Source organism: Protopterus annectens, chromosome 10.part0 (assembly GCF_019279795.1).
Source record: "Protopterus annectens isolate FY-2018-M chromosome 10.part0, PAN1.0, whole genome shotgun sequence".
NCBI classification, from domain to species: Eukaryota; Metazoa; Chordata; order Ceratodontiformes; family Protopteridae; genus Protopterus; species Protopterus annectens.
In genome coordinates this window covers 791,975,902-792,000,342 of record NC_056744.1, presented here as the reverse complement: position 1 = coordinate 792,000,342, position 24,441 = coordinate 791,975,902, and the positions used below count along the sequence as shown (strand labels likewise).

Here is a 24,441-nt window from a genome sequence, read left to right as displayed (position 1 = left end):
TTTGTTGTAGGTCAATAGGGTTTTGCTTGATTTGAGGCTTAGTAAATCATCAGCATACATTTCTGTATTGAAGTATTTGTTAGGTCATATGTTAGAGTGTTGATAAAGAGGGAGAACAACAGGGGACACACGACTGAGCCATGGGAAATACCCATCTATGAATTCCTGATTCTAGCAGGGTGTTTTTTTATATAAATGCTCCATGTGAGAGATAACTTTGAAACCACTTTAATGAAGAGGTGGCAAAGTTGAGTATGCTGAGTTTCAGAAGCAATGTGGTTGACAGTTTCAAAGGCTCTGGCCATATCAGTGAGTAGGCCTCCTCTGACCATAGACGTGTTCATATTATTGAAAATGGTGCCAGCAGCTGTATATAAAGCAGTCATGGTCCTGAATGAGTTCTTAGACTGATGGCGTGCATCACAAAGAAGGCTGTATTTGTTTAGCTGGTCAAAGACTGCTCTTAAGCCATTTCTGAACATTTTAGAGGTCATAGGTTGGCAATAAGACTATAATCCTTACACTCCTTTTGGTGAGGGATTTTTGTGATTGGGATTAGTTTGGCATGTTTGAAAAAAATCTGGGAATATATCTGAGGTAAGTGACAGACTGTAAATATGGGTAAGTGACTTAGAAATGAAGCTGGATGCCATTCTAAGAAAGGTTGTGTATAACTTTGAGAAGAATGCCCTGCTGTTATTTAGGTAATGTAGAACTTGTTTGATTTCCTTGACTGTCAGTTGTTTAAATATTGCATTGTAGGCGGCTAGTATATGAAGCTGTGAATCATCTGCAGTAATTACAAGAGGTGGAGTTGCATGATAATGAGTGAACGTATTTGCTAGGTCCTGGATTGTTGTATGTTTGAATTGGCTAGAACTACTGTGGAAGTTATGATTATCAGTGGTAGGGTTTTTGGGAAAGCACTGATATATGAATCAGTAGCACTCCTAGTTAGATGTTTGAACTCCTTTGAAAACTGCTTAGAGGATGAAGAAAGTGACTATTTCTTTCTAAGACTGTGGCCTGTGCAGCATTGGTTGAGATCCTTGCTTTTTTCCTAAGGTCAAGGTAAGTCATATGTGGGTGTTTGCTTTCAAACTGTCCTGGCTTTGTCTGTTGAGGTGAGCATTTTTTTTCTGTTTTTTTTCTTTTGCTTTAATCAGGAGACATCCATAGGCAGATTTGGCACATCTTGTGAGTTAAATCCTATACTTAACCCACATTTGCTTCTAAATGCTGTTTTACCATTTGTTCCTTGCAGCCAGAGCTGAACAGTTCACTGCATGAAGAACTTTTTTGGTCAGCCAATAATTGCTGACAGAAGTTTCAGTGAAGATGCACAAAGCAGTGTTTACACTTACCCATATTTACAATTTCTCACTTACCTCAGATATATTCCCAGATTTTTTTAAACATGCCAGCCTAATTCCAGTCACAAGTGCAATGCAGTAACTAAACAGATGCTATGCACTGGTCTCTATTTATTCTCTATTTTAACAGTGAAGGGGTTTGGTGGTGGGTATTTTATTTTTATTTATTATTTATCATTGGATAATGGGTACTGAGTGTGTTTATGTAATGTGAACTACCTCTTGCATGTCATACAATACCATATCAGGTATTAGGTCAGGTCAGACCGTAAGCTAATCACCCTTAACATCTACATCCCACCCCCCAGTAAGGAAACCTCCATAAAAAACTTCTCCAAAGCCAACTTCTTGCTACTCAAGTCAGAAGTTACAAACTTCATGACACCCATGCAGACGGGAACTGAAAGTTCGACTGCTGAGTCCTACATTAAGGCACTGTACGAGCACATCCTCTCATGCATGAATCGTGCCATCCCAAATAGAACCAAGATGCTCTCCTCCAAAAAAATGAAGCCAATTTGGTGGTCCTCTGCCATAAACAAACTTTACAACAAAAGTAAGAAACTGTTGCAGAAAAGAGGAAAATCCCAGGATGCAAAAAACTCCCTTACCAGCCTCAGAAAGAAGCTGAGATCCCTCATAAAATCCTTCAAAGCTAGTTTCGAAAATAAAATTACCAAAGATTCCAAATACAACCACAAGGCATTCTATAACTATGTCAAGAATTTAAATGGCAATGCTCAGATCTGCTCTGAGCTACAACAGAATGGCATTAAATATACTGATCCCAAGGATATTGCCAATATCCTGGCAGCAGATTGATTCAGTGCCAACTTCACCACCCTCTCACCCCCTAAATGGCTCATCTCAATACCGGAAGATTGCCAAATTCTGGTAATAATGGCCACACAGGTAAAAAATGCACTCTCCAAAGCTAAGAATACAGCATCCATGGGACCAGATGACATCCCGGGCTGTGTACTACATGAACTACAAAATGAACTGGCACCTCACCTAAGTGTCATGTTTAATCATACCCTCACCTCAGGCTTCATGCCCACTGAGTGGCGCACAGCTACAGTTATCCCACTCCACAAGGGGGGGATCCACCTTGGATCCCGGGAACTACCGCCCCATCAAGTCTGACGAGCCTGATCTGCAAGGCCATGGAACGTATTATCATGGAACTTATAAACAAAGACATTGGCACCATTAAAACACTGGACCCTACCCAATTTGGGTTCATGAAGGGCCAATCCTATCTCCTGAACCTGATTGACTTCTTCGAAACAGTCTCCAAGCCATGGACGAGGGTAAGACAATCCACACAGCCTATCTGGACCTCGCCGATGCCTTTGACACCATCCCCCACTCTGGAATCATAGATAAACTTACTAAGCTGGGCATTAATCCCTACGTCACTCGATGGGTTGCCAACTGGCTTACTGACAGAACACACACTGTAAAAGTAGCTGACTCCAAATCCAGTTCCAGACAAGTGGGGTACCTCAGTGTTCAGTCCTGGGACCTCTCTTGTTTGGCATCTACTTCTCTGAAGTACAGGCCAACACTAAGGGACTCTGGCTAACAAAGTTCGCAGATGACTGCAAACTGGGAGTCGTTATTGAATCCCCAAATGATGTTGATACTCTACAAAAGGGCCTTACAGAAACAGATGCTTGGTGCCAGAGCCATGGGCTCAAGCTCAATGCCAAGAAATGTATAGTTATCCCCTTTGGGAAAAAACATGTACCCGTGAATTACCACATAGGTGGCAGTACACTAAACACCAAAAGTGTGATAAGAGACTTAGGGACACAGGTGGACAGTGGACTCACCTTCAATAACCAGATCGCCACAACAGTCAGGAAATCCTTTTATGTGGCACACTTCATCACTAAGGGCTTTTCATCCAGAAAAAAGGAGGTCATTGTCCCATTGTACTCCTCCCTCATTAGACCCATTATAGAATACAATGCCCCATTTGGTATGTACCTCTCAAGATATCTGCAACAACTGCAAAGGCCAAAGAAATACCTCACTAAAAGACTCACAGGCCTAAAGCAGGTGCCCTATGGTGACCACCTTAAAAAACTCCAGCTATACTCTGTCGCATATCATCTACTCCGAGGCGATCTCTGCTTAACATGCAAGACCATGTCAAACCCAGAGCTGTTGGACATGCTACACTTAAAGAAATCCCAATCCCTCAGAGCCACACGCTCCAGGGATCTAAACCTTGTCATCACAATAAATAAAACATGCCGGAGGGATAGGTTCCTGACCCAGAGACTCCCCAGACTCTGGAATAGACTGCCCATACATGTCAAGCAGAGCACCTCTTGCCCTCTTCAAAAGGAAATTTGATGACTGGATGGGAGAAAGGAAATTCACCCCAGAGATCACGTCCGTCACCCTGCTAGACAAGGGTCCAGGGAAGTAAATAGTGTGGGAAGAAATAACCAAGGAATTGTTATGGCTAGGCTTGTATAGGCCCTAGAGCCGATAGCCTAATACCAACCTATGAACCTATGAACCTATATTGTCTATATTATTTTCCCCTGAATTTCTCTCATGAGCTGACATTTGTAATTGTGTTTCGGCGGCATTTGTCTGGTCCTAAATGACAATAAAGTTTCTTTGAATCTTTGAGTCTTTGAATACACTGGCAGTTTATACAAGTGAAACCAGTGAGTTCCATGTAAGTTGATTATGTACATACTTTTATATTAGCTGTGTTATAATGCAAGTGTCAAATCTTCATTATTTTTTGTTTTGCGGGTAACTGCTTTCTTGTGGAATGGCGTGTAGTCAGGGTTTCAGGGACACACACACTTAGGTAGTTTGTACATTACATTACATAGTAGTATACTTTGGTACAAACATGTGGATGCCCCTAAATGCAATATGTTATAAAAATAGTTAAACTGTAACTGGTGGAGCTACACCCCAGCAATCACAAATGTACAGTAAAAATGTATTTGTTGTCTTCCACATGCTCCCATAACAAAGTAATTAATATTGCACACAGTAATAGGTGTAGAACTGCTTTTGGGGTATATTTCATATCTTAAAATTTATTAGTCCCTTATCTTGTGATTGAAAACTACTTGATTACTTGGATTGTAGCTGTGCATCCAGGTGGCTTATTAGCCCACAGTATGACAGGAATTAATTCACAATTTCATACTTCCACCTATTATATTATGAACTTGATATGACTGATACTAGCCTTGACAGTGAGGCACATGCTTCACATGTAAAAGACTTCCATCCATATGTGAACAATCTCAATTTATTTGGCACTAAAGTCAATGTTGTATCATCCAGCATGGCTCACTTCCTTGACTGCTCTAAGAAGGCACACTTATTGCTTATGTAGGATATTATTCTACACTTCTGAAGCTCAGCTGTACCTAATTTGACAATCCCAGCCATAGATGTTATAGTTTATGCAGTTTATATTATTAATTTGTGTATGTTTTGTTTAGAAAAACATCAATGTATGAACTGTTTTTTTCAAATGGAAAGAAATGGATGCTAGCCAATACATGCAGTACTGGTCTTGTGTAATTGTCCTCATTTGGCAAATCATTTGACTGATATTTATGGTGAAATCAAACACCCTCATGCTTTAACCCTAAACTCCTCTCAAATTTGTTTTCTGCCACTAATTTAGAATTGAGAACTTCTTATATCCAGGACAGCAAGTTTTGGCTGACTTTTATTTCTCTGGTGTATTCTTTAGCTTAGTTAATTTTCTCCAATAACTGTTTAACACTTGCAGTTGCATTTGCCAGTTTGCCATACTAAACGTAGCACAGTTTTCTTTATGTAAATATCATTTGCAACAGGACTGATTCCTTTTTGTTTTTATTGTCTTTTTAGTGGCAGCAATGTTTCTTGGAATGAATGTACAAACCCTGGACCTTCCAAACCCTTGGGACACATACATGATGGTTGGATTAGTTCTTTGGCATGTACTTGTAGATATCATTTTGGAGGTCCACAACTACTTTATGACTCGAAAAGGTAAATAAAGTATTAATAAAATAAGTTTATTGCTCCTGATACTTTCATCTAAACTTTGGCTTTTCAGACTTCAGTATTTTGTATTGTGTATAGAAAATGTATCACAGAATGAAACACCTTTTCAATGATGCATTCATGCCATAACTGAAAGTAGGTCACCCAAGGATGAAGAGTAAAGAAACACCCATAGGGTGGTAAAGCAAGCAGTAGTACCTGCAACACAGTGGGACAAACATCGGCTTGTTCATGTTAAGTAGTTAAAGGAAAACACTTAAAACTTTACTTGGAATTCATAGCCACACTTAGTAAGACCTGTAGTTTAAAGTATTTGTCAATATTCACTCATAGATGAATGACAGACGTCTTGTAAATTTAAAAAAAGTAAAGTGAATTATGCTGAAGGTGTTGATTACCAGCATTTCTAATATTTTGCTTTGACCAAGTTTCCTGCTACATGGTTTGTTCTTGTAAAGTAGGCATAAAGTATATATTATTAAGAGTATCAGAAGAAACCCTAAGGCATACATAGGTTCATAGGTACATGCTAGGCTGTTAATCTGTCAGGATCTTAAGAAGCCTAGCCTTACATTCTCATGGTAGTTTTTAGCCCTTATGTTTTGCATATAAATAACCCAGAGAAAGCCTGAACAAGGATATGATGGGACATTTACATGTTTCATCTATTTATGAGGAACAAGGGTGCTAATCCAGGGGTGAATTTGAAGTCATCCGTCCATTCATCAAAATTAACCATTATACCAATATCCCGCCCTACCCCCCTGGTAAGCAGTAGCAATTCTTGATATATACACATCACTTACTGCCAAATTGGCAACCGCAACACCTGCTTATAACCTGAGATCCCACTGTCATTCAGGATTTATTCTTCAGACACCAAGGACCAAGCTACAGTGTAGTAACCACAGCTTCTCCCTCTTAGCTGCCATCTTTTGGCAGTCTCTGCCCAGCTACTTAAAAAGACCTTACTAACTACTCTAGTTTCTGTCCACAACTTAAAGCTTAACTTGTCAAACAAAGTAAATGCTTTAGTACTGGCCACGTCACCTAATTTCCATATACTTTTGATTCTACATTACTATAAACAAACATCTCCAACTTTGCTTCTGCTTCTTTTTAGAGGCTTTCATAAATCTTTCCATGTCCTGTAAGTACTCTATGGCTTCACAATTACTTTTGCAACTATAGGCGGATTATTACTTATCATTGTTTTTTACGATGTATTCACACCACCATTTTGCATTGATTTATTTATCTCTGTTTTACTTGGGCTGAGCCTGACATTCGTCCATTAGGATCAGTGCCCTACCCTGATAGACTTACATATGCAAACACATTAATAAAATGCACAGCTTCTCCATGTAATCATTTATAAGTAAATCTATAAACAGACTGCTATATGAATATACAGACTTAGCTCCCACTGCTATCTCAGAAATTTGAATATATTTATCACTGAAGAGAAAAAAACATCTTAAAACTGTAATCAGAGTTGCTTAATAAAATGTGCAAAAGGGGGTGCATATCAAAATTGTTAGGCTAGTCACAACCATAGTCATCACAAAAAAAAAATATATATATATGTATATATACATACATATATATATATATATATGTATATATATATGTGTGTGTGTGTGTATATATATATATATATATATATATATATCTTTCCAGTCCACATTTCCCTCCACTCCATCAGTGTTCCTTAAACAGGAAAGAAAAGTGTTAATATAGGGCTGTAAAATCCCATCTAACAGTTACCAAATCCCCTCCAGCTCCACACCAGCACTTGATGCAACTGGTCTTCTGGAAGACAGAGCTGGACATGTACTTTGGACAAACAATAAAAAAGTGACATATAAGGGTTATTAATATGTAATATATAAGTATATTTTTCAGTTGATCTTTTTTCTTCTGCTTTTTCAGCATTGTTACCTCACAGCAAGAGGTTCTCAGCTGGGGTGCATTCTGTGCTGACACTGTATATGCTCCCTGCAATTGCATGAATTTTCTCCTGGTGTTCCTGTTTCCTCCCACATTCCAAAGACATGTAGGCAGATTGATAATTTCTAAATTGTCCATGGGGTGATACAGAAGAAAGGTCTGGCAGTCTGCTACCCCTGCCAATGCATAGTGAACTCAATGGATGCCACTGGCTGTTCACAGAGTCACTGTAGGAGTCAGCTGTGACTAATAAGCATGAATTTAATAAGTTTAGGTAGGTTGCTTTTTCCACGCTCACAAAATTTTCAAACCACCTATTTCAAAAATCTTCTACTGTGTTTGCAGCTTTTGGTATCAGCAATATTCCTAAAATAAGATACTTTATTGAGCAACTTAGAATATGTAATCACTCTGAATAAATCTAAATATAGCAAGGTAGAACTAAGAATTAATATATGTTCTAAATTGACTGTATTAGGTGCAGTTTTCAGCTCTTCCCTTAGCTACTTGAAGTAAAGAGGCTTTGAAGATGTATCTCACCTAAGAGCCTTATATGTCTTCAGATGTCTTCATTATTATTTTGTCAGTGGATATTGGTATCTAGTATTATGCTATGTGTTTCTTTTTTCCTACTCTGTATTGGGGGTTTGGTATAATGGTTAAGGTGTTTGACTCAAACACACAAGGTACAGTGCTTGATTCTTACTTTGGGGAGGGTTGGCATAATGGTAAAAGTCTTTACCTCATATATACAAAGTACAGAGTTTGATTCTGACCTCTGGTTATTGGCTTGCTTGTAATAGTCTGCAGACTGACAACGTAGCATTCAAATCCCAATAAATTAAGTAGGGTTGGGGTTTAGCATAATGGCTAAGATATTGACCTTATAGACACAAGGTAGTATGTCTTATGGACTGGGTCAGATATATTTCACCTAAATGCCTTATATGTCATCATCATTGTTTTACTATTGGTCATTGATATTTAGTATTCGGCTTTGTATTTCTTTCTTTTTTTTCTTTCTACTTTGTATGTGTTATAGCCTGGGTCAGATTTGAAAAGAATCCTTCAACTATTTCACTTACTTTCTCAGCAAACTAATAAATAAACAGTAAATAAACATTGATAAACAGACTTTCTCATGTGTAATTTTGCCAACTAAAGATTACACGACTGACCTTTAATACAGAAGCCGGGAGTTTAATTTTTTTTCTAGAAACACATGGTGATTATCTCAACAGAAATAGTGCAGGAGGAAACGGCATCTAAATAGTTAAAGGACTAGTAGCATTGAGTGAGCATTAAACACTCTGACAGCATCCTAATTAGCAGGAAGGCAGATAAAAATCCAAATTGTACACAGAATCCTCTGTTTAGGACACTCTTCTAAACAGTAAGTTTATAAAAGTAACTCAGGAAGAGGAGCTCCATCTTTGTGAGGTAGAATTGCTTATATACTCATGTAAGACTCTGGCAATGTGTTCTTTTGGAAGAAGAAATAAACAAAACAATAGAACATTCTCACCTAGTGCTGGGTAGAAAATTTTAAAGAAGCCATGCCAAATTCTGTAAAAATTCAGGCATTAAAATTTGCATGAAGTATATTGACTCAAACTCTAGACCAAATAGGACTCTAATATCTTTGACAGCATGTGCATATCCAAGTTTTATATTGATATTGGTCTGTAAGTTTTAACAAACCATGGATCTTCACCAGGTATGAGGAGGATGGCTATGAGTACTCATGAACAGAGGCTGCAACTGAAACATTTTGAATGTTTCTGTAAATTGTTGTAGAAGAAGAAGTCATATATTGTTATATAGACTTCTATAAAACTTTAGTGACCATAATAGGCTCATATGCTTTATGCTCATATGATTTATGTTTATTACATTTTTGAACACCAGAAGTTACTTCCTCCTGAGAGATATCTCTTTGAAGTATACCCTTGCTTAGACACTTGAAGAAGGAATGGAGTATTCTAGCTTTCACATTCTTGCATTTACATTCTGCCCTGAGATTAAGTAAATGTTTAAATATTTCCATAATACTCTAAATTGATAACAGTTATCTGATTTGCTTAACCATGAGACCATTCCATGTAATGATTAAATAAATCATTCTGTGTCTTCTGTTTAAATTATGGCTAAGAATGCATTCTCTGATGTTTATTGCCAGTCTAGTATGTATGACCATATTTAAAGGCCTTGCAAATTTCCTCCCATTGTTCATTTGCAATTTGTCATTCTAATCTTTTTCTCCCTGTCTTTTCTAATCTTCTCTGATTGCTTTTATAGTTATCATGTAACATTCTATAAGCCTTACTTCTTATCCCATTTTAATAGTATATTCTGTTCTTGATTCTACTAAAAACCCTACTATAGCTGGTCTTTCACTCAATACCCTCCCTCTTTGTCTGTATTCTACTAACAGTCTCTGATACAGAAGGCATTATCTGACCTGTAGTTTGAACATGCGTGCTGCTTCTTCCCACTCTGTCACTTTTTCACTTCCAGTTTATGTGCTTTAAGTAGTATGGGTCCATTTTTAGTTTCCTACATTCACATTCTGTCATCTCTTGCCTGCTTTCTGCACCCCTTGTTTTATGCAGTCCTATCAGTAAAATCTGCTTTCTCCACTCCTGCACTACTTTAGTCTTTTTAATGTAGTATGCCACTTTATATAATATGCTGTGTAGTTATTTCTGTTCTCTTTCAGGGCTTGCTTCCAAAACCCTAATCTGCCTGTATTCTCCACTTTCACCTTGCTCTGCCATCATCTTTTTCTATTTTGACCTATACAGTCCTCTGTCTTATACATAAAAATCTCTGTTGTGTAACTTTAAAGCATCCCTTAAAGTCAGGGCATTCTAAACATACTAGATTTGGGGCCAAATAAGATCAGTCCATATACAACAGGGGGACTGTAATTTTCATAACAGTAATCTGTTGTATTGCTCAGTTTCAGTGCTGCTCAGACAATTCACTTTAGCTACCTATGTCACAGCTACAATCAACATTCAAGTCATGTTTTAAATGCCAAGTAAGCCCATTATATGAATTCAGATCTGGGAAATTTATATTTTCTTTTTCAGTAAACTAACATATATTAATAAAGAAATTGTACTATATTCATTGTTACCTTTAGTAGCACCACGTCTTGTAACAGAGTATGTTCCATTTTAAAACTCATTCATTTCTAAGTACCATTTTGACTGAAAGCATCCATGGCAAAAAAAATGCCTACAACAGGCAAAAGCAGATTTTTTTTTTAAACTGCACTAGATTCATTGGAAAGCTTTTCATCATCTGTTACAAGACATGTTACCAAGTTATCAGTAATTCACAGTTCAGATCAATCAATCAAATTAATCAATCTATAGTTCAGGTAATGCAGAGCGACAGTAATTAATCTGTTATCTTATGCAGCCTTGACTTATGATTAGTATTTATTTATTGACATTTAATTAATGGGAAAAGATTGGCTGTGTAGGAGCCTATTTTCAGCTGAGGCCCAGAGAGAAAAGCTTCAAAGTATTATAAAACATTTTAAGAATCATACTTTTACTGTCTTTAAAATTAATGCCAAAAAACAAATTTACTTTAAATAATTATAGCAGATAAGACATAGTATGGAAACATTGTTTAAGAGTAGATACAAGTTATATGACAATGATTTAATACTTAGAGAAATTTTAGCTAGTTTACAGAGAAATTAAAGGTAGGTTAGTATAATATAAACAGGAATTGCAGTACAAAGTGAGAGAAAAAGCAGGCTTATGGTATATTTAGAGAGAGAGTCAAGACAGATAAATTGAAAATGAGTGAAGAAGGGAGAGTAAAGTGGTGAATAGATATTTGTTCACATTTAGGGATATAGTTTATCCTGGTGTTGAGCAAGAACATTTGCATTCAACATATTCCTTTTAAGTTACACAATCTACTTTTCAGTAACATTTATGAATTTAATAGTAATGCTTTCCTTTTTTTATTAAAGGCACAAAGATTTTTACAGTATCAAAACCATGTATAAAATACTCTTATTCTATTACTTCATATCCCATCTCACAGTGTATACCTCTCAACTGTCCAGATTTTCAGTTCATATTTTTTGACCTATTCCTCAAAATTTGTGTTTTTCTGGCAAATCACTGGGATTATCTCAGGACTGAAGTCACTAAGTAATGACATACATTTGAGTTTCGGACTTCAAATCCTTCAAAAAATGTGTGGTAAAACACACCCTGTTACTCTAACAACTTTCTAAGTTTATAAGAGCAATATTTAAAAATATGCCCCTATTTTTGGGGCTTTGTCCCCCAGTGTTGTTGGGTTTTGTCCAGATTTCTTGTAGTATGAGGTTGAAAGGTGTGTACAGTATACAAGGGACACTTATGTTTTAAGAAGTCTGATGTTTGCTATAGTTTGTAAATCGTCAGTTGTAGTATAAACAGAAAAGAAATTTCAGGAAACCTAATGATTTATTGTAGATGAACTAACTGTTGATGTTGCAACACATCAAAACAAATGAGTTTTTAAAAGTTGTTTTACTCCTCTTCACCCTGTTTCTTTGAGTAGGTGTTTGCTTGTATACGTTTTGGGGCACAGGGAACACAGCATCCCACTATATCCATGGCAGAATTGTTTTTCAAAATAGAGTAAAAAACTCATTGTTTAAATGAGTTGTGAGCCAGCAAGGATAATTCCTTAGGAAGCAGAAATTTCACTGTACTGTTTTAAACTTGTACTTCACTTTGAACTACTGCAAACCCCAAAATATTTTAACTGAGAATGTTTTCACTCTTTAAATACAGCTAAAAGATTGTTTTTTTCCAGTAGAGAAAGAACACGATGACGATGACGACAGGGATAATATTTCCTTTGTGAAGTCAGCACCGGCTGGGTCAAAGGTATGTCATGTCTTTTTAAATGCCAGTACAGATTTCCAGCTTTTATAGAGTACTAGGCAAAAAATATGTTTTCAGTATGTATTTTCATTGTTAGTGGGGCACAACTTGGTAGTTTCATATTATAAGTTGTTACCTTTCCCATTAAACAGTACCATGGTGTGCCAAATTCTGTACTGTGCTAAAGATGGACACATTATTTTCACTAGGGAAGTAGGGAGTATTTTATTTTATCATTCTGTTGTGTATATTCAGGTCTAGATTACGGAGTTAACTATTTAAGCTCTGATAGTAATACTTGTATATTTTGAATCTGAAATGTTGCACAATGCTTTGAATTATGCTGGGAACTGAGTTATATAAAATGCAATATGGCTGGCAAAAACGAGGGGGCCATAGTCTTAATGGAACGAAAACAGCAGTAGAACAAAATAGGTAACTTTAAAAGATGAGTGGATGGCACAGTGGTGTAGTAGTTAATGTTGCTGCCTCAAATTTATTGTTTGCCTGTTAATTCTTATCTATGGGTGCTCAAGATTAAACCCCCAGAGCATCATTTTTTTTATTTGACTTGCAAAACTCCTGCTACCCAGTAATCCAAAAACTATACAAACCAAAAGCTAATAACTGGTTAACCTATGGTAGTTAAAGCTCTTCTGCAACACAGAGGCATGGGAAAACATTTCCTACTTTCATAAACAGACAGCTCCACACCCAGATATGCAACTTTACCAAGCAAGCAATACACAATCATAAAAGTCACTTGATGAAATCATGCCAAACCTCACTAATAAAATCATCTAAAAACTTTTGGAAAGAGGTCAACTATCTTAAGAAATGAAATGATCTTTCTTTCATGAATTCCACATCCTCTCAACTTTCTGCCTGTGATTTCCTTTCTCATTTTAGTAAGCTTCCCATCTCTTTTTCTATCCAATTCCAAACTGCCACTGACACTCCCACCTCCTCTCTATACATCCTTTAATTCTTCTTTAAAACTATCCTATCAGAGGACATCCAGCATCTGTTTGAACAGATTCAATGTAATATTCCCCCAGTACAGACAACCTTCACCTATGATTTATTTATCACTGTAGAGAAATCATCATAATGCCATTGAAACACATCTATACCTATGTATTACATGTAATATTATGCCATATCTCTGGAAAAATGTCATTGTGAAACGTTTTCTTAAGAAACCCAGTCTATCCAATCCATCAGACTTTCAGCTCATTTCTATTCTCCATATGCTAGAAAAGATTCTGGAAAGTTTACTTTACTTCCAACTTACACAGTATATCAACCAATACCACCTTCACTCTCAAACGCATCATGGCTTTTGGTCTGGCTGCTAACATCTGCAGCTATCTGGGCACTCAGCAACAGCATTTTTCTTGGAATGGACAAAGCCCTAATTACTGGAGCCATTTTTATTGACCTCACCAGAGCCTTTGAAGTTCATCAAACTGATCAGTTTTGCAGTAGCCTTAGCTATATGGGTTATATCCTACATAGGATATAATAGCCGGCCAGCTTTCAAAGCTTCAGCACACCTTCCACATACCCAAACCATCTGTCAACTTGAGCTGAGCTGACTAAAAAGACAGGTTTGGGTGCTAGTCCCTTCAGAGATTTCTGGTTACTGAAGAGGATACTCCAGTGAAGCTTTCTGAGATTTATGGTCAGCTTGTGCTGTTCCTTTGTTGGGCAGATAAGTTGCCTTTGGGGAAAAATGTTACATTTAAAAAAATGTTTAGTAATACTTTTCTATTCAGGAAAGTTGTTTTAAAGCTAGCAGTTTGTGTTTTGACAGACTGTTATGAGACTGTATTGTACTTTTAAATGAGTGATCTGTTTTTCCTGCCAGTTTAAAAGTTATTTAACGTAATTGAGAACCATTTTTCTGTGAAGAAATTGTGTTTCTTTTACTTTTTGGGGGGCTGGCAACGTGTTTTTAATCATAGGATCATAGGAGGTTACTAGGCTCATGGCCCTGGGGCCCTTACAAGCCTAGCGAAGTCTTATCCCCAAAAAAGAAACTTCAGTCAGCACCTGTTGCTGCTGTTAATGAGGGACACAGGTGGAATCCCTGGGACAAATTTGTGGTTTATAACTCTGTTGGCACCATTTTTTTCCTGTCAAATAGAAACAGAAAAATAAACATGTATCTACTCCTCCTCAAGTAACTAACTGACTGTTTGAACATATGGAAGGTACTCTAAAGCTTTGGAATCTGGAATGATATAACCCATATAGCTATGGCTACTGCAACAGTGATCATTCAAACATCTACTGTTATTGTAAGTTTACCTACACAAATGTACTTACTTGTCAATCACTCAAATATCCTAGACCATCTCACTGAAATAGGCATCAGCGATCACAAGCTGCCCTGTTTCAAGAACTGTCTAAGCACCACTTCTCAGTGAATGTCAACTCATCAACCTCTTCATCAGTCCCTTTGCAGAATGGTGTCTGCCAATGACCTATTCTGGTATCTTTCTTCTTTTCTACATACATTAGCAACCTCACTTTTCCTTTACCACATCTCCCTGTCTTATTTTATGCTACTGGCATGGTACTTTTCCACTCTAACCACTCTATCACTTCTCTTGAACTCAAAATCCAGAATATTTTCATGCCCTTATTCAATGGGACAGTGATACTCAAATGCTACTTAACTCCTCTAAAACAAAAATAATTATTTTTGGCATTAGGCAAATGCTCACTTCTATCTAAAGACCACAAAAAATTCTCGGTAAATGTCATTTCATTCAGATACCTATGGATTTGATTGGACTCCATCCTAAACTTCTAACTCCACCTGGAAAACGCATACACAAAAAAATCAACTCTTTCCTAATCTGGAATAATTGAATCCTTCCTTTTCTCTTTAAAGACACTGTAGGAATGCTATAGGTAAATCTATCTTACTTGCTCACCTAGAATGTGGACTCCTTCTAATTGCTGCAGGCTGTAAAAGAAATGCATCCACTATTCAGTCCCTCTCACATACCATATATTCATCACTGTCTCCCCAAGAAATGAACACCACTGAAAAACCATTGAAAAATCTAATCGGTTACCTGTGAAACAATGTTCTGACTTTCTGTTCCACTCTGAACTATTTAAGCTTCTGAAAAATGAGATCATCCACACCCCCCCCCCCATTAGCCGCTCAACTATTCAGAGATGTACCAACATACAAACTTAGAAATCTTAACCACTCAGGTCTTCTCCTCCAACCCCAAACCCCACCCCTACCTAGACTTCACTGCACAGACCATGATCTCTCAGTTCTTGGCCCCAAACTGTGACAATATCTTCATTATTTTCTTAAAGATCGTTTCTCTTACCTCATTTTCCTATCAGAAATAAAAAGTATGTTTTAAGACTCTAGAAATATTCAACTGCTATCTCTCTGGTCATATAACGTAACCTAGCTGCTGCCCTTTCTCTCTCTACATACCCTGATCTGACTGTACTTTTCATTGTAATTCTTTTAGCATGTCAGCTCTGATCTTAACTCTTTATATAATGCATATATATTCTGTTTTGTCAGTCAGTTTGTATATAATGTTATTTGTCTTTTACCTTTATACCCTCAAGCCAGCTCAGATACTCAGTTAGTGTATAATGTATGAATATATTGCAATTTGTCATTCACTGTATATTATAATGTTTGTGTATCTGTTGTGTTTACCACAGGTTGAGACTGAAATAGCTCCAGTGGGATCAGTGCTTTATTCCAACCCCCCCCTTAACAAGTTTAAAGTTAATAAGGTCCCGAAGCACAAAACACCGAAGAACAAAACATTGGTGACTGTTTTCCATAGAACGCATCTAATGATACAGTTTCTAAGTTTGCGCTGGCAGTGATTCCAGGAACAAAACATCGGTGACTGTTTTCCCTAGAACATAACTAATGATACAGTTTGTAAGTTTGCGCTGGCAGTGATTCCAGGAACAAAACAGTGGTGACTTTTTTCCATAGAACATAACTAATGATACAGTTTCTAAGTTTGTGCTGGCAGTGATTCCAGGAACAAAACATTGGTGACTGTTTTCCATAGAACTTTACCACCATTACAGTTTCTACGTTTGCGCTGGCAGTGATTCCTTTGTCTTGGGAGATTTCTGCCTCTGTGTTTGTATGACTGAGGAGTTGGTGCATGTAAGTTCAAGGGGTTTGTGGGACTGCAAAATATGCTTACAGTTTGAATTTTCACCCGTTTGGAATTTAGGACATTTGTGTCTGGCAGTGTGGTTCCGTTGCATTTTGGCAATCAGAGATTTATAGTGGAACTGATGTGCCTTCTGCATATAGATTTATTTTTAGAGGTTTTCATTGGAGTCTACAGTTTTCTAATACATGACAAAAACATGCTGATAGGTGGACTGGTGATCCTCTAAATTTCCCTGAAAGGTGTGTATGAGTGTTTGCATGCATGCATCTTGTAGTTGAATAATATCCTATCCAGGATTTTTTCTCGCTTATACCTTTAACTTGCTGGTATGGATTGTGGCTCCCCTATAACCATGAGTAATGTATAGAGAGTATCCTGAGTAAAGGGAATGAATTAATAAATGGAAATATTGCTAACTAGCTTTTTTACCTCTAATGAGCAATTAATAAATAAAGAGTAACAGGTCCCACCTAATACAATTTTAAGTGAGTTCAAGGCAGTATAACAAGTGCTGATTTTGTACAATTTGCAGGGAATTAATTGCAGAACGTTTGAAAGTGGTATCTTAAAGAAATTTACCTATAGACAGTTAACAGGACAAAAATGTGACTGACAGAGACACTCAATTGTGTAGCCACTTACCATTGCCCAAATATAGAGGATTGCTTGTTGGATATTAGGCTCCATCAGGATCAGTGATTGAGGCTAGAGTGTAGATTGATGTATTTTTTTATTATTATAATGAAAATGCACTTGCAATTTAGATGTTCAATAATTTTTTTTAGAGGTAGGGCATTGTCTGATTTTAAGTCATGGGAACCTGACCCTCAGGTATGGGGCATGTATAGTGTCTTTGGTAACTCACTGATGTACATGCTGGAGAAGAAATAGTGGGTAAACAGAAGTTTGTTTCAAATATAAAAAAATACTTCATATGCATTTTACAAAAGAAATGGATTTCTGAAATGAAGTTGTCATGCATTAGAAGAGAAATCGATTTGAAAGGGAGATATCCTACAGCTGATATCTGACTTGTTAAAAGAACAACAATGCATTCTGCTAACTTATGAGCAGTTGTGTACCTAGCATATTTGAAGCCTGGAGCAGAATTTTTTTTAACCCCACCCCCCCAAGAATATTTGTTTTAACACCTCCTCCTCCTCTGTGACAATTGTTTTGGTAATCATGAAATGAAACAAAATAATGCCCAGCAAGGTGCAAGCTAGGAGCAGTGATCAAATCCCCAAAAGATTCTGCCATCCTACAGGAAGGCTTGTCCCAAACAAATAACTAGTGCCAGAATCATGGACTAAAGCTAAATGTCAAAAATGCATTATTGTTTCCTTTGGAAAGTTGAGTATGACTTAGACAACAAACCCTTAAGAGCTGATCCAGCAGTTTGGGATTTGATAACTTTTGTGGACAGTTAACTCCAAATTCTATTAGGAACAGATCAAGATGAAGCAAATTTAGGGGAATTCTGCAAAAGCAGAAACAGTTTCAACTTGGTTTTACAAATACAGTAGAGCGTTGATTATCCAAACACAGCTGTTACTTCTGTACATGCATCATGTGTCTTTACTACCACACAGAATTTAACGTTCATTGCTTGCTTCTGAAGGGAATTTTGCTGTTCGTTGCTGCTTCATGGAATCGGAATTTAAACATCTGCAACAAGTAGGTGGTGGTGGTGTGTGTGTGTGTGTGTGTGTGTGTGTGTGTGTGTGTGTGTGTGTGTGTGTGTGTGTGTGTGTGTGTGTGTGTGTGTGTGTGTGTGTGTGTGTGTGTAATGCCCCATTTAGGGATAACTGGTAGTTAGTGTTATTGCTCAGGCACAAACCCTGTATCTTAGGCACAAGAAAGAAGAGCCTGAATTCTCTACCTCTACCACCACTGAGAACCTGCTTTTTATAAGGCTGTTTTTGGGAATAGGTAGAGACCATATTGTAACAGTGCATTGGGGGAAAAAAGGCTTGTGACCATCTTTCAGGAAATGCATGATACAGTAACACAAAACCTTTTATTCTAGCAATACAAGCAATATTTAAAATGTGTCCCTAGTTTTGAGCGTTTGTCTCTCCCCCCATAAATTTTGTCTTTTTCCAGATTTCTTGTGCTACAAAGTTGAGAGATATGGTTGAGTGTCAAGTGCATTTTACAAGAAAGTGAGTGTCAAGTGCATTCTACTAGGAGCTGAGAGCTTCAATGGAAGAGAAGTTATGCCAAGTCAGTTTACAATATGTAACTGTTGTTTATCAAATGATAATCACTATTGTGCTAAAGTATTTAAAAGTTAGTAGCACAACAGGTAATATACTTGCTTTTGATGCACAGAAGGCTGTGAGTTCTACTCCCACAGAATGTAGATGGTTTGCTGATACTGTACTGTGTTGTACTTTAAAGGGGTAGATGCTGCAGTCCGCAGTTACACATCTCTTTAATGTGGGATTATTCAGATGACTTTTACTTCTGTAGAGATTGTGCATTGACTGATATTGGTGGATTGTAATGAAAGAAGTTTGAGTAGACTTTTATGGATGAAATGTACTGAATTGGGCATTTTTTTTAATTCTTGGTTCATACAGTTTGTTTCATTGCTTACTGGAAAAATGTTCAAAACTACAAATTTAAAAACACACTCTAACAAGTGGTGCTGTATTATACAATACAAGAAAGTGAGTTTCAAGGACAGAGAAGTTTTAATGCTGTCTGTTTTCATTCTGAGACTGTATTGGTTTGTTTAGCAAATGTCTATTTTGTGCTATAAAATTTGAAATAAGTTTTAAAGTAAATCCAAATACAATAGGTTCATCGATTAGTACAGTACTAGGCTAACTGCCCTTTTGCACCATTTTAAGCCTAGCCAATTACTCCTTGTGAGAAGCAAGCCTTGCACCTTATGTTTGTAAGGTAAACACCTTAACCATTATACTGTACAGCACAGTGTATTTTTTGAAAGGTAAATACATAGTAAGTGAGTGTCGGACGCATGCTTTGATGATGAGTCATCTACTGGACATGACTGATCGCTGGTGCAGAAGAGTGGGGGCTGTCTGCATGGTCATACAGTACTGTATTCAATTCTGTTATTTTTGTTACAGGTGTATTTTTGTGTGTGAATATGTCTAGAAGAAAAAGTAACTGCAATGTTTTACCTATTGAAACAAAAATACAAATTATCAATAGACTAGAAAAGGGTGAAACTGGATTATTTCTTGTGAAGATTTTCAATGTTGGGAAGGCTACAATCTCTAATATCAAAAGTAAAAAATATATAAAAGTTTTCATCAAATTTGGACAGTGAACCGAGGTCAAAAAGAAGAAAAAAACATGAAAAACCCAAAAGACAAAAAAAAATAGAAATGTCTATGCTTTTATGGTTTGTGCAAAGAAGAAGCAAAGGGGAATCTATCTCTGGTCTGCTATTGTCTGAAAAGGCACTTGAGTTAAACAGTAAGCTCGACGGTCCATCCAAGTTTAAAGCTAGCACTGGCTGGTTAAAGAACTTTAAATCTTGTCATGGCATACAAGAATTAGAGATTCAAGGGGAATCTTTATCTGGAGATGCGCCTGCTGAAAAATTCAAAGAAACATTCTTGGCTCTTTTGGAAAAAGAAGGCTATTCACTTGATGATGTGTATAATGCCAATGAAACCAGTTTATACTGGAAATCATTATCCCATAAATCACTAGCATCTAGGCAAGAAACAATGGCCCCTGGGTTTGAAGTTAGCAAAGAGAAAGTGACAATTATGGTAACCGCAAATGCCAATGGAAGCCATTTCTTACCACCACTAATTATCGACAAAGCCAAAAAGCCCCGATGTTTCAAAAATGTGACATGTCCCCCACTGTGCTGCAGAACACAAATGAGTGCTTAGATGCATTGTGAAATATTTCTTGACTGGTATACAAATGAATTCATCCCAAATGTAAAGAAGTTCAGAGAGAAAGAAAAGAAAACTGGAAAAATACTTCTGCTGGATAATGCACCATCACATTCAGGAGTGGAGAAATTGAATGCAGTTGAAAATTTTGAAGTGATTTATTTTTGTCTCCAGATGTAACAAACAGCATTGATTCAACCAATGGATCAGGGTGTTATAGAAAAACTTAAAAAGGTATGTAAGAAGCAAGTCATATGTCGTTTATTATTGGCAGAAGATGAGGAAAGTGTGGTGGACTTTTCAAAAAGACTTAATCTTAAAAATTGTTGTTATATGGTGGCTGATGCTTGGAACACATTCTCACAAGATAATATTAAAAAGGCTTGAAATAGATTGTTGGATGAAAGTGGAGAAAATGAGAAAACTGATGTGAATGCCTATGAGGACCTAAACAAAATTGTGGACATGTTCCAGCCAATTCCAGGATTTTCCGACTGTGACAAAGATGATGTACAAATGTGGTTAGAAAAAGACAATGATCTTGGCTTTCAAATTTTGAATTATGATGAAGTTTTATCATTTGTGCAAGAAGAAAAGGCAGTGACCAGTGATGAAGATATTGAGGATGGGGATGGTGAAGAAAACAGAAAGAGAGGACCAAGTCATGAAGAGGCTTTTACAGCATTGGAAACTGTAATGTCCTCGTACGAGCAACAAGAAGAAAGCTGTCCTACTCAACTTCTGCTGCTGAAGAGATTGCGTGATTTAGCTGCCAAGAAAAGACTATCAAATTTGGTTCAAAAAACAATTCATGATTATTTTTATAGTGGATTATATGTAGTTGTATCCTGTTTGGTATCTCTTATGCTGTAATTTGAAAAATAAATATTTTACTAGAATAATATACTCTACTGTTTTGTACTTACAGTAAATTTATTGTTCTTGTTTAATGTTTATTAAACGCATTTTAGAAGTTTTTTATCCAGTTCAATTTTATGTTTGATTATCCATGCAGTTTGATAAATATTTTACTACAATAATATACTGTACCGTTTTGTACTTAGAGTACATTTATTTTAGTTTTCTTTATTAATGTTCATCAAAAGCATTTTTATAAGTGCTGTATCCAGTTCAATTATATGTTTGATTAACTGAACTACCCTAGGTCCCAGATAGTTTGGATAATCGACTCTCCACTGTACAACACCCAGAGAGAGAGAGTAAAGATTGCAGCATATTTCATGCAAGTGTACACTAGTCATGTAAAGTTAGACTATAAGCTAAGCAAACAATATGAGAGTAATTTGCAGACCAAACACAAGTGCACACTAGCCATTAATGTCCAACTTTAAACTGAGCTCCAGTTATTTCATTAACAACACAGCTGGCCACCCCTCCCAAGAAAAAAAACATGAATATTCCAGTTTATTTCACACAAATATGCACTAGCCAGCACTTAGTACCAGACATTAAGCTGAGAAAACGAAGAGGATAAGTTCCCATAGCACAGCTAGCCACCCCCTACCCAAAAGAAATTTAGTTTATTTCACCCAAATGCACACTAGCCAGCATTTCAAATAATATGAAAGGGACAAAGTTACTGCCAACCCCCTAGAAAAAGCATAAATATTCAGATTTATTCAAACAAATGCACCTTAAGGGTGGAATTTAAACTGACCAAGTGAAAAGGACAAGTTGCATTCATCCACAGCACAGGTGGCCATCCCTCCAACCCCCAAAAAGAATAAAAATATTCCACCTTATTAACACAGATATTCGCTTGCCAGCCTTAATGGCAGAATTTAAACTGTGCAAATGAAAGGGCAAGTTACTTTAACCCATAGCCCAGCTAGCTACTTCCACCCCATCAAAACGAAAAGAGGGCAGAAGAGTACATTGAAAAAAACCCATAAATATCTAATTTTAAAATATTTAAACAAATATGTGCACAAACACGCTCACACACACACACACACACACACACACACACACACACACACACACACACACACACAAGCCTAGTCACAACCCTCACTCCTCCACTCCAAACATAGAGAAAATCTGAATCTGAATGTTATGTTGTCCTATCTCGCCTTAATTCTTGCTGGTTGGGTCCGGAACCGAGCAAAGCTCTTTATTGCATTGTACTACTATGCAACTATAAGGCTGCTGTTAGTTTAAAAAATAACTGCAGTTCTCTCCAGTCTTGTCTGTAGTTCCTGCCATGTTTCCTCCAATCTTGTACCACATTTTCAAGCATGCATGCATGGACACACGGATGCACACAAGAGGAAGAAACAAAGCATTTACTTCAGAGCCGGATCATGGTCAAATGAGCCCCTAGGCAGGGTAATAGATCAGGTCTCCCCACACACACACAAATGTAGCACTCCCCCACAGCCATTCCAGTGTCCTATTACTTAGCTATTTCTCTCAAGTTACCATAAACACTGTTCAAACCTTTTGGAGTGCATACTATTTTTTTCCTTACTTCTATAATGATTACAGATATTTAGATTTAATTTAAAACTTTTTTTCAAATGTTATATCACAAACAATGATAGATATTTGCTAAACAAAACAATACAGTGTCACAATGAAAACAGATTTAGCATTAACAATAAACTTCTTTGCCCTTAAAACTCATATTCATTGAAACAGCATTGAAACCCACATTCAAAGAAAATACATCTGGCCATAGGTTCCTTACACACATTTTCAGGACCATGCATACATGCACACAGTCTTTGATTCACCTTCATAATTGTATTAAATTATATTTCTTGTATAATACAGCACTTCTTGTTAGAGTGTGTTTTAAATTTGTAGTTTTGAACATTTTTCCTGTAAGCAATGAAAGAAAACTTATGATCCAATAATGACAAAACTGTCCATTTCAGAACATTTCAAACATAAAAAGCCACTCAAACTTCTGTCATTACAATCCACCAATACCAGTCATACAGGTGGCACCTTGCAATTCGACCACCTCGTAACTTAACCATTTTGCAACTTGACCGCTTGTTCAGCCACCTGGGTGTCCCGCAATTCGACCCATAAAGGAAGCTGAAATTGAACTGAATTGTTCATTGTTTCCTATTGCTGTTGTGTTATTTATGTAGTGTAGTTGTTTCTTTTAAGCATTGCAAAGAAGTGAAGAAATGGGGCCAAAGATGAGTGAAAAGAGTGATACTGGCAGGAAAAATAAGTGACTGAGCATTGAAAAGATTAAAGAAATCATAGGTAAAATTGGGAGAGGAGGTAAAATAGGATGAATAGCAGAACAGTATGGTATGCCTAAGTCTAATGTCTCAACATTTTGGAAAAATAGAGACAGCATCATGGGTGCTAAGGTGTCAAAAGGAGCAACAAAGGTTTTGGACACACACAGAAAACAATTCACAAAGATATGGAGAAGATGCTTCTTTTTTGGATCCAGGAGAGGCAGATAAAGGGAGATCCAAAAACTCAGACCATGATGTGGGAGAAAGCTAAACTCATCTTTGAAGACCTACAAAAAAAAACTCCAGGAAGTAACTCACAGTAAACAGAGGAATTTAATGCAAGTAGAGGATGGTTCCACAGATGTAAAAATTGAAGGGGCATCCACAGTGTTCTGAGACAAGGAGAGGCAGCTAGTGCTGACAAAGAAGGTGCACAGAAATTTGTCAAGGAATTTGAAGAATTTATAGAGAGAGAAGCTCATCTGCAAGACCTGATTTTTAATTGCGATTAAATGAGGCTTTTCTGGAAAAGATTGCCAAGAAGGACTTACATAACCCAAGAAGAAGCTAGGATGCAGGGTCATAAGCCCATGAAAGATAGGCTCACACTCCTCCTGGCAGCAAATGCCAGTGGAGACTTCAAGCTGAAGCCTCTCTGGTGTCTCACTCAGGAAACCCAAGATGCTTTGGAAAAATATTATAAAATCAAAACTACCTGTAATGTGGAAATCAAACACCAAAACTTTGGTAGAGCAATCAGTTTTCAAGGACTGGATTTTCAAGGCGTTTGCTCCAAGTGTCAAGAAGTACTTGACAGAGAACAATTTGCCAATGAAAGCTCTTCTGCTTCTGGACAATGCCTC

General features: G+C 37.0%; 1 protein-coding gene across 2 annotated transcripts in view; it reads left to right on the top strand.

Annotated features, from left to right (window-relative positions):
• The window catches only part of LOC122813347 (putative ferric-chelate reductase 1), an 817,655-nt gene that overhangs the window by 776,667 nt on the left and 16,547 nt on the right, over positions 1-24,441 (top strand). The window contains exons 14-15 of one of the 2 annotated variants that reach the window (XM_044085613.1): positions 5,262-5,405; positions 12,210-12,280. In XM_044085613.1, coding sequence (XP_043941548.1) covers positions 5,262-5,405; positions 12,210-12,280 — 215 coding nt within the window. Of the gene's footprint in view, positions 1-5,261; positions 5,406-12,206; positions 12,281-24,441 lie in introns of both variants that reach the window. The other variant, XM_044085612.1, reaches the window with a different exon arrangement.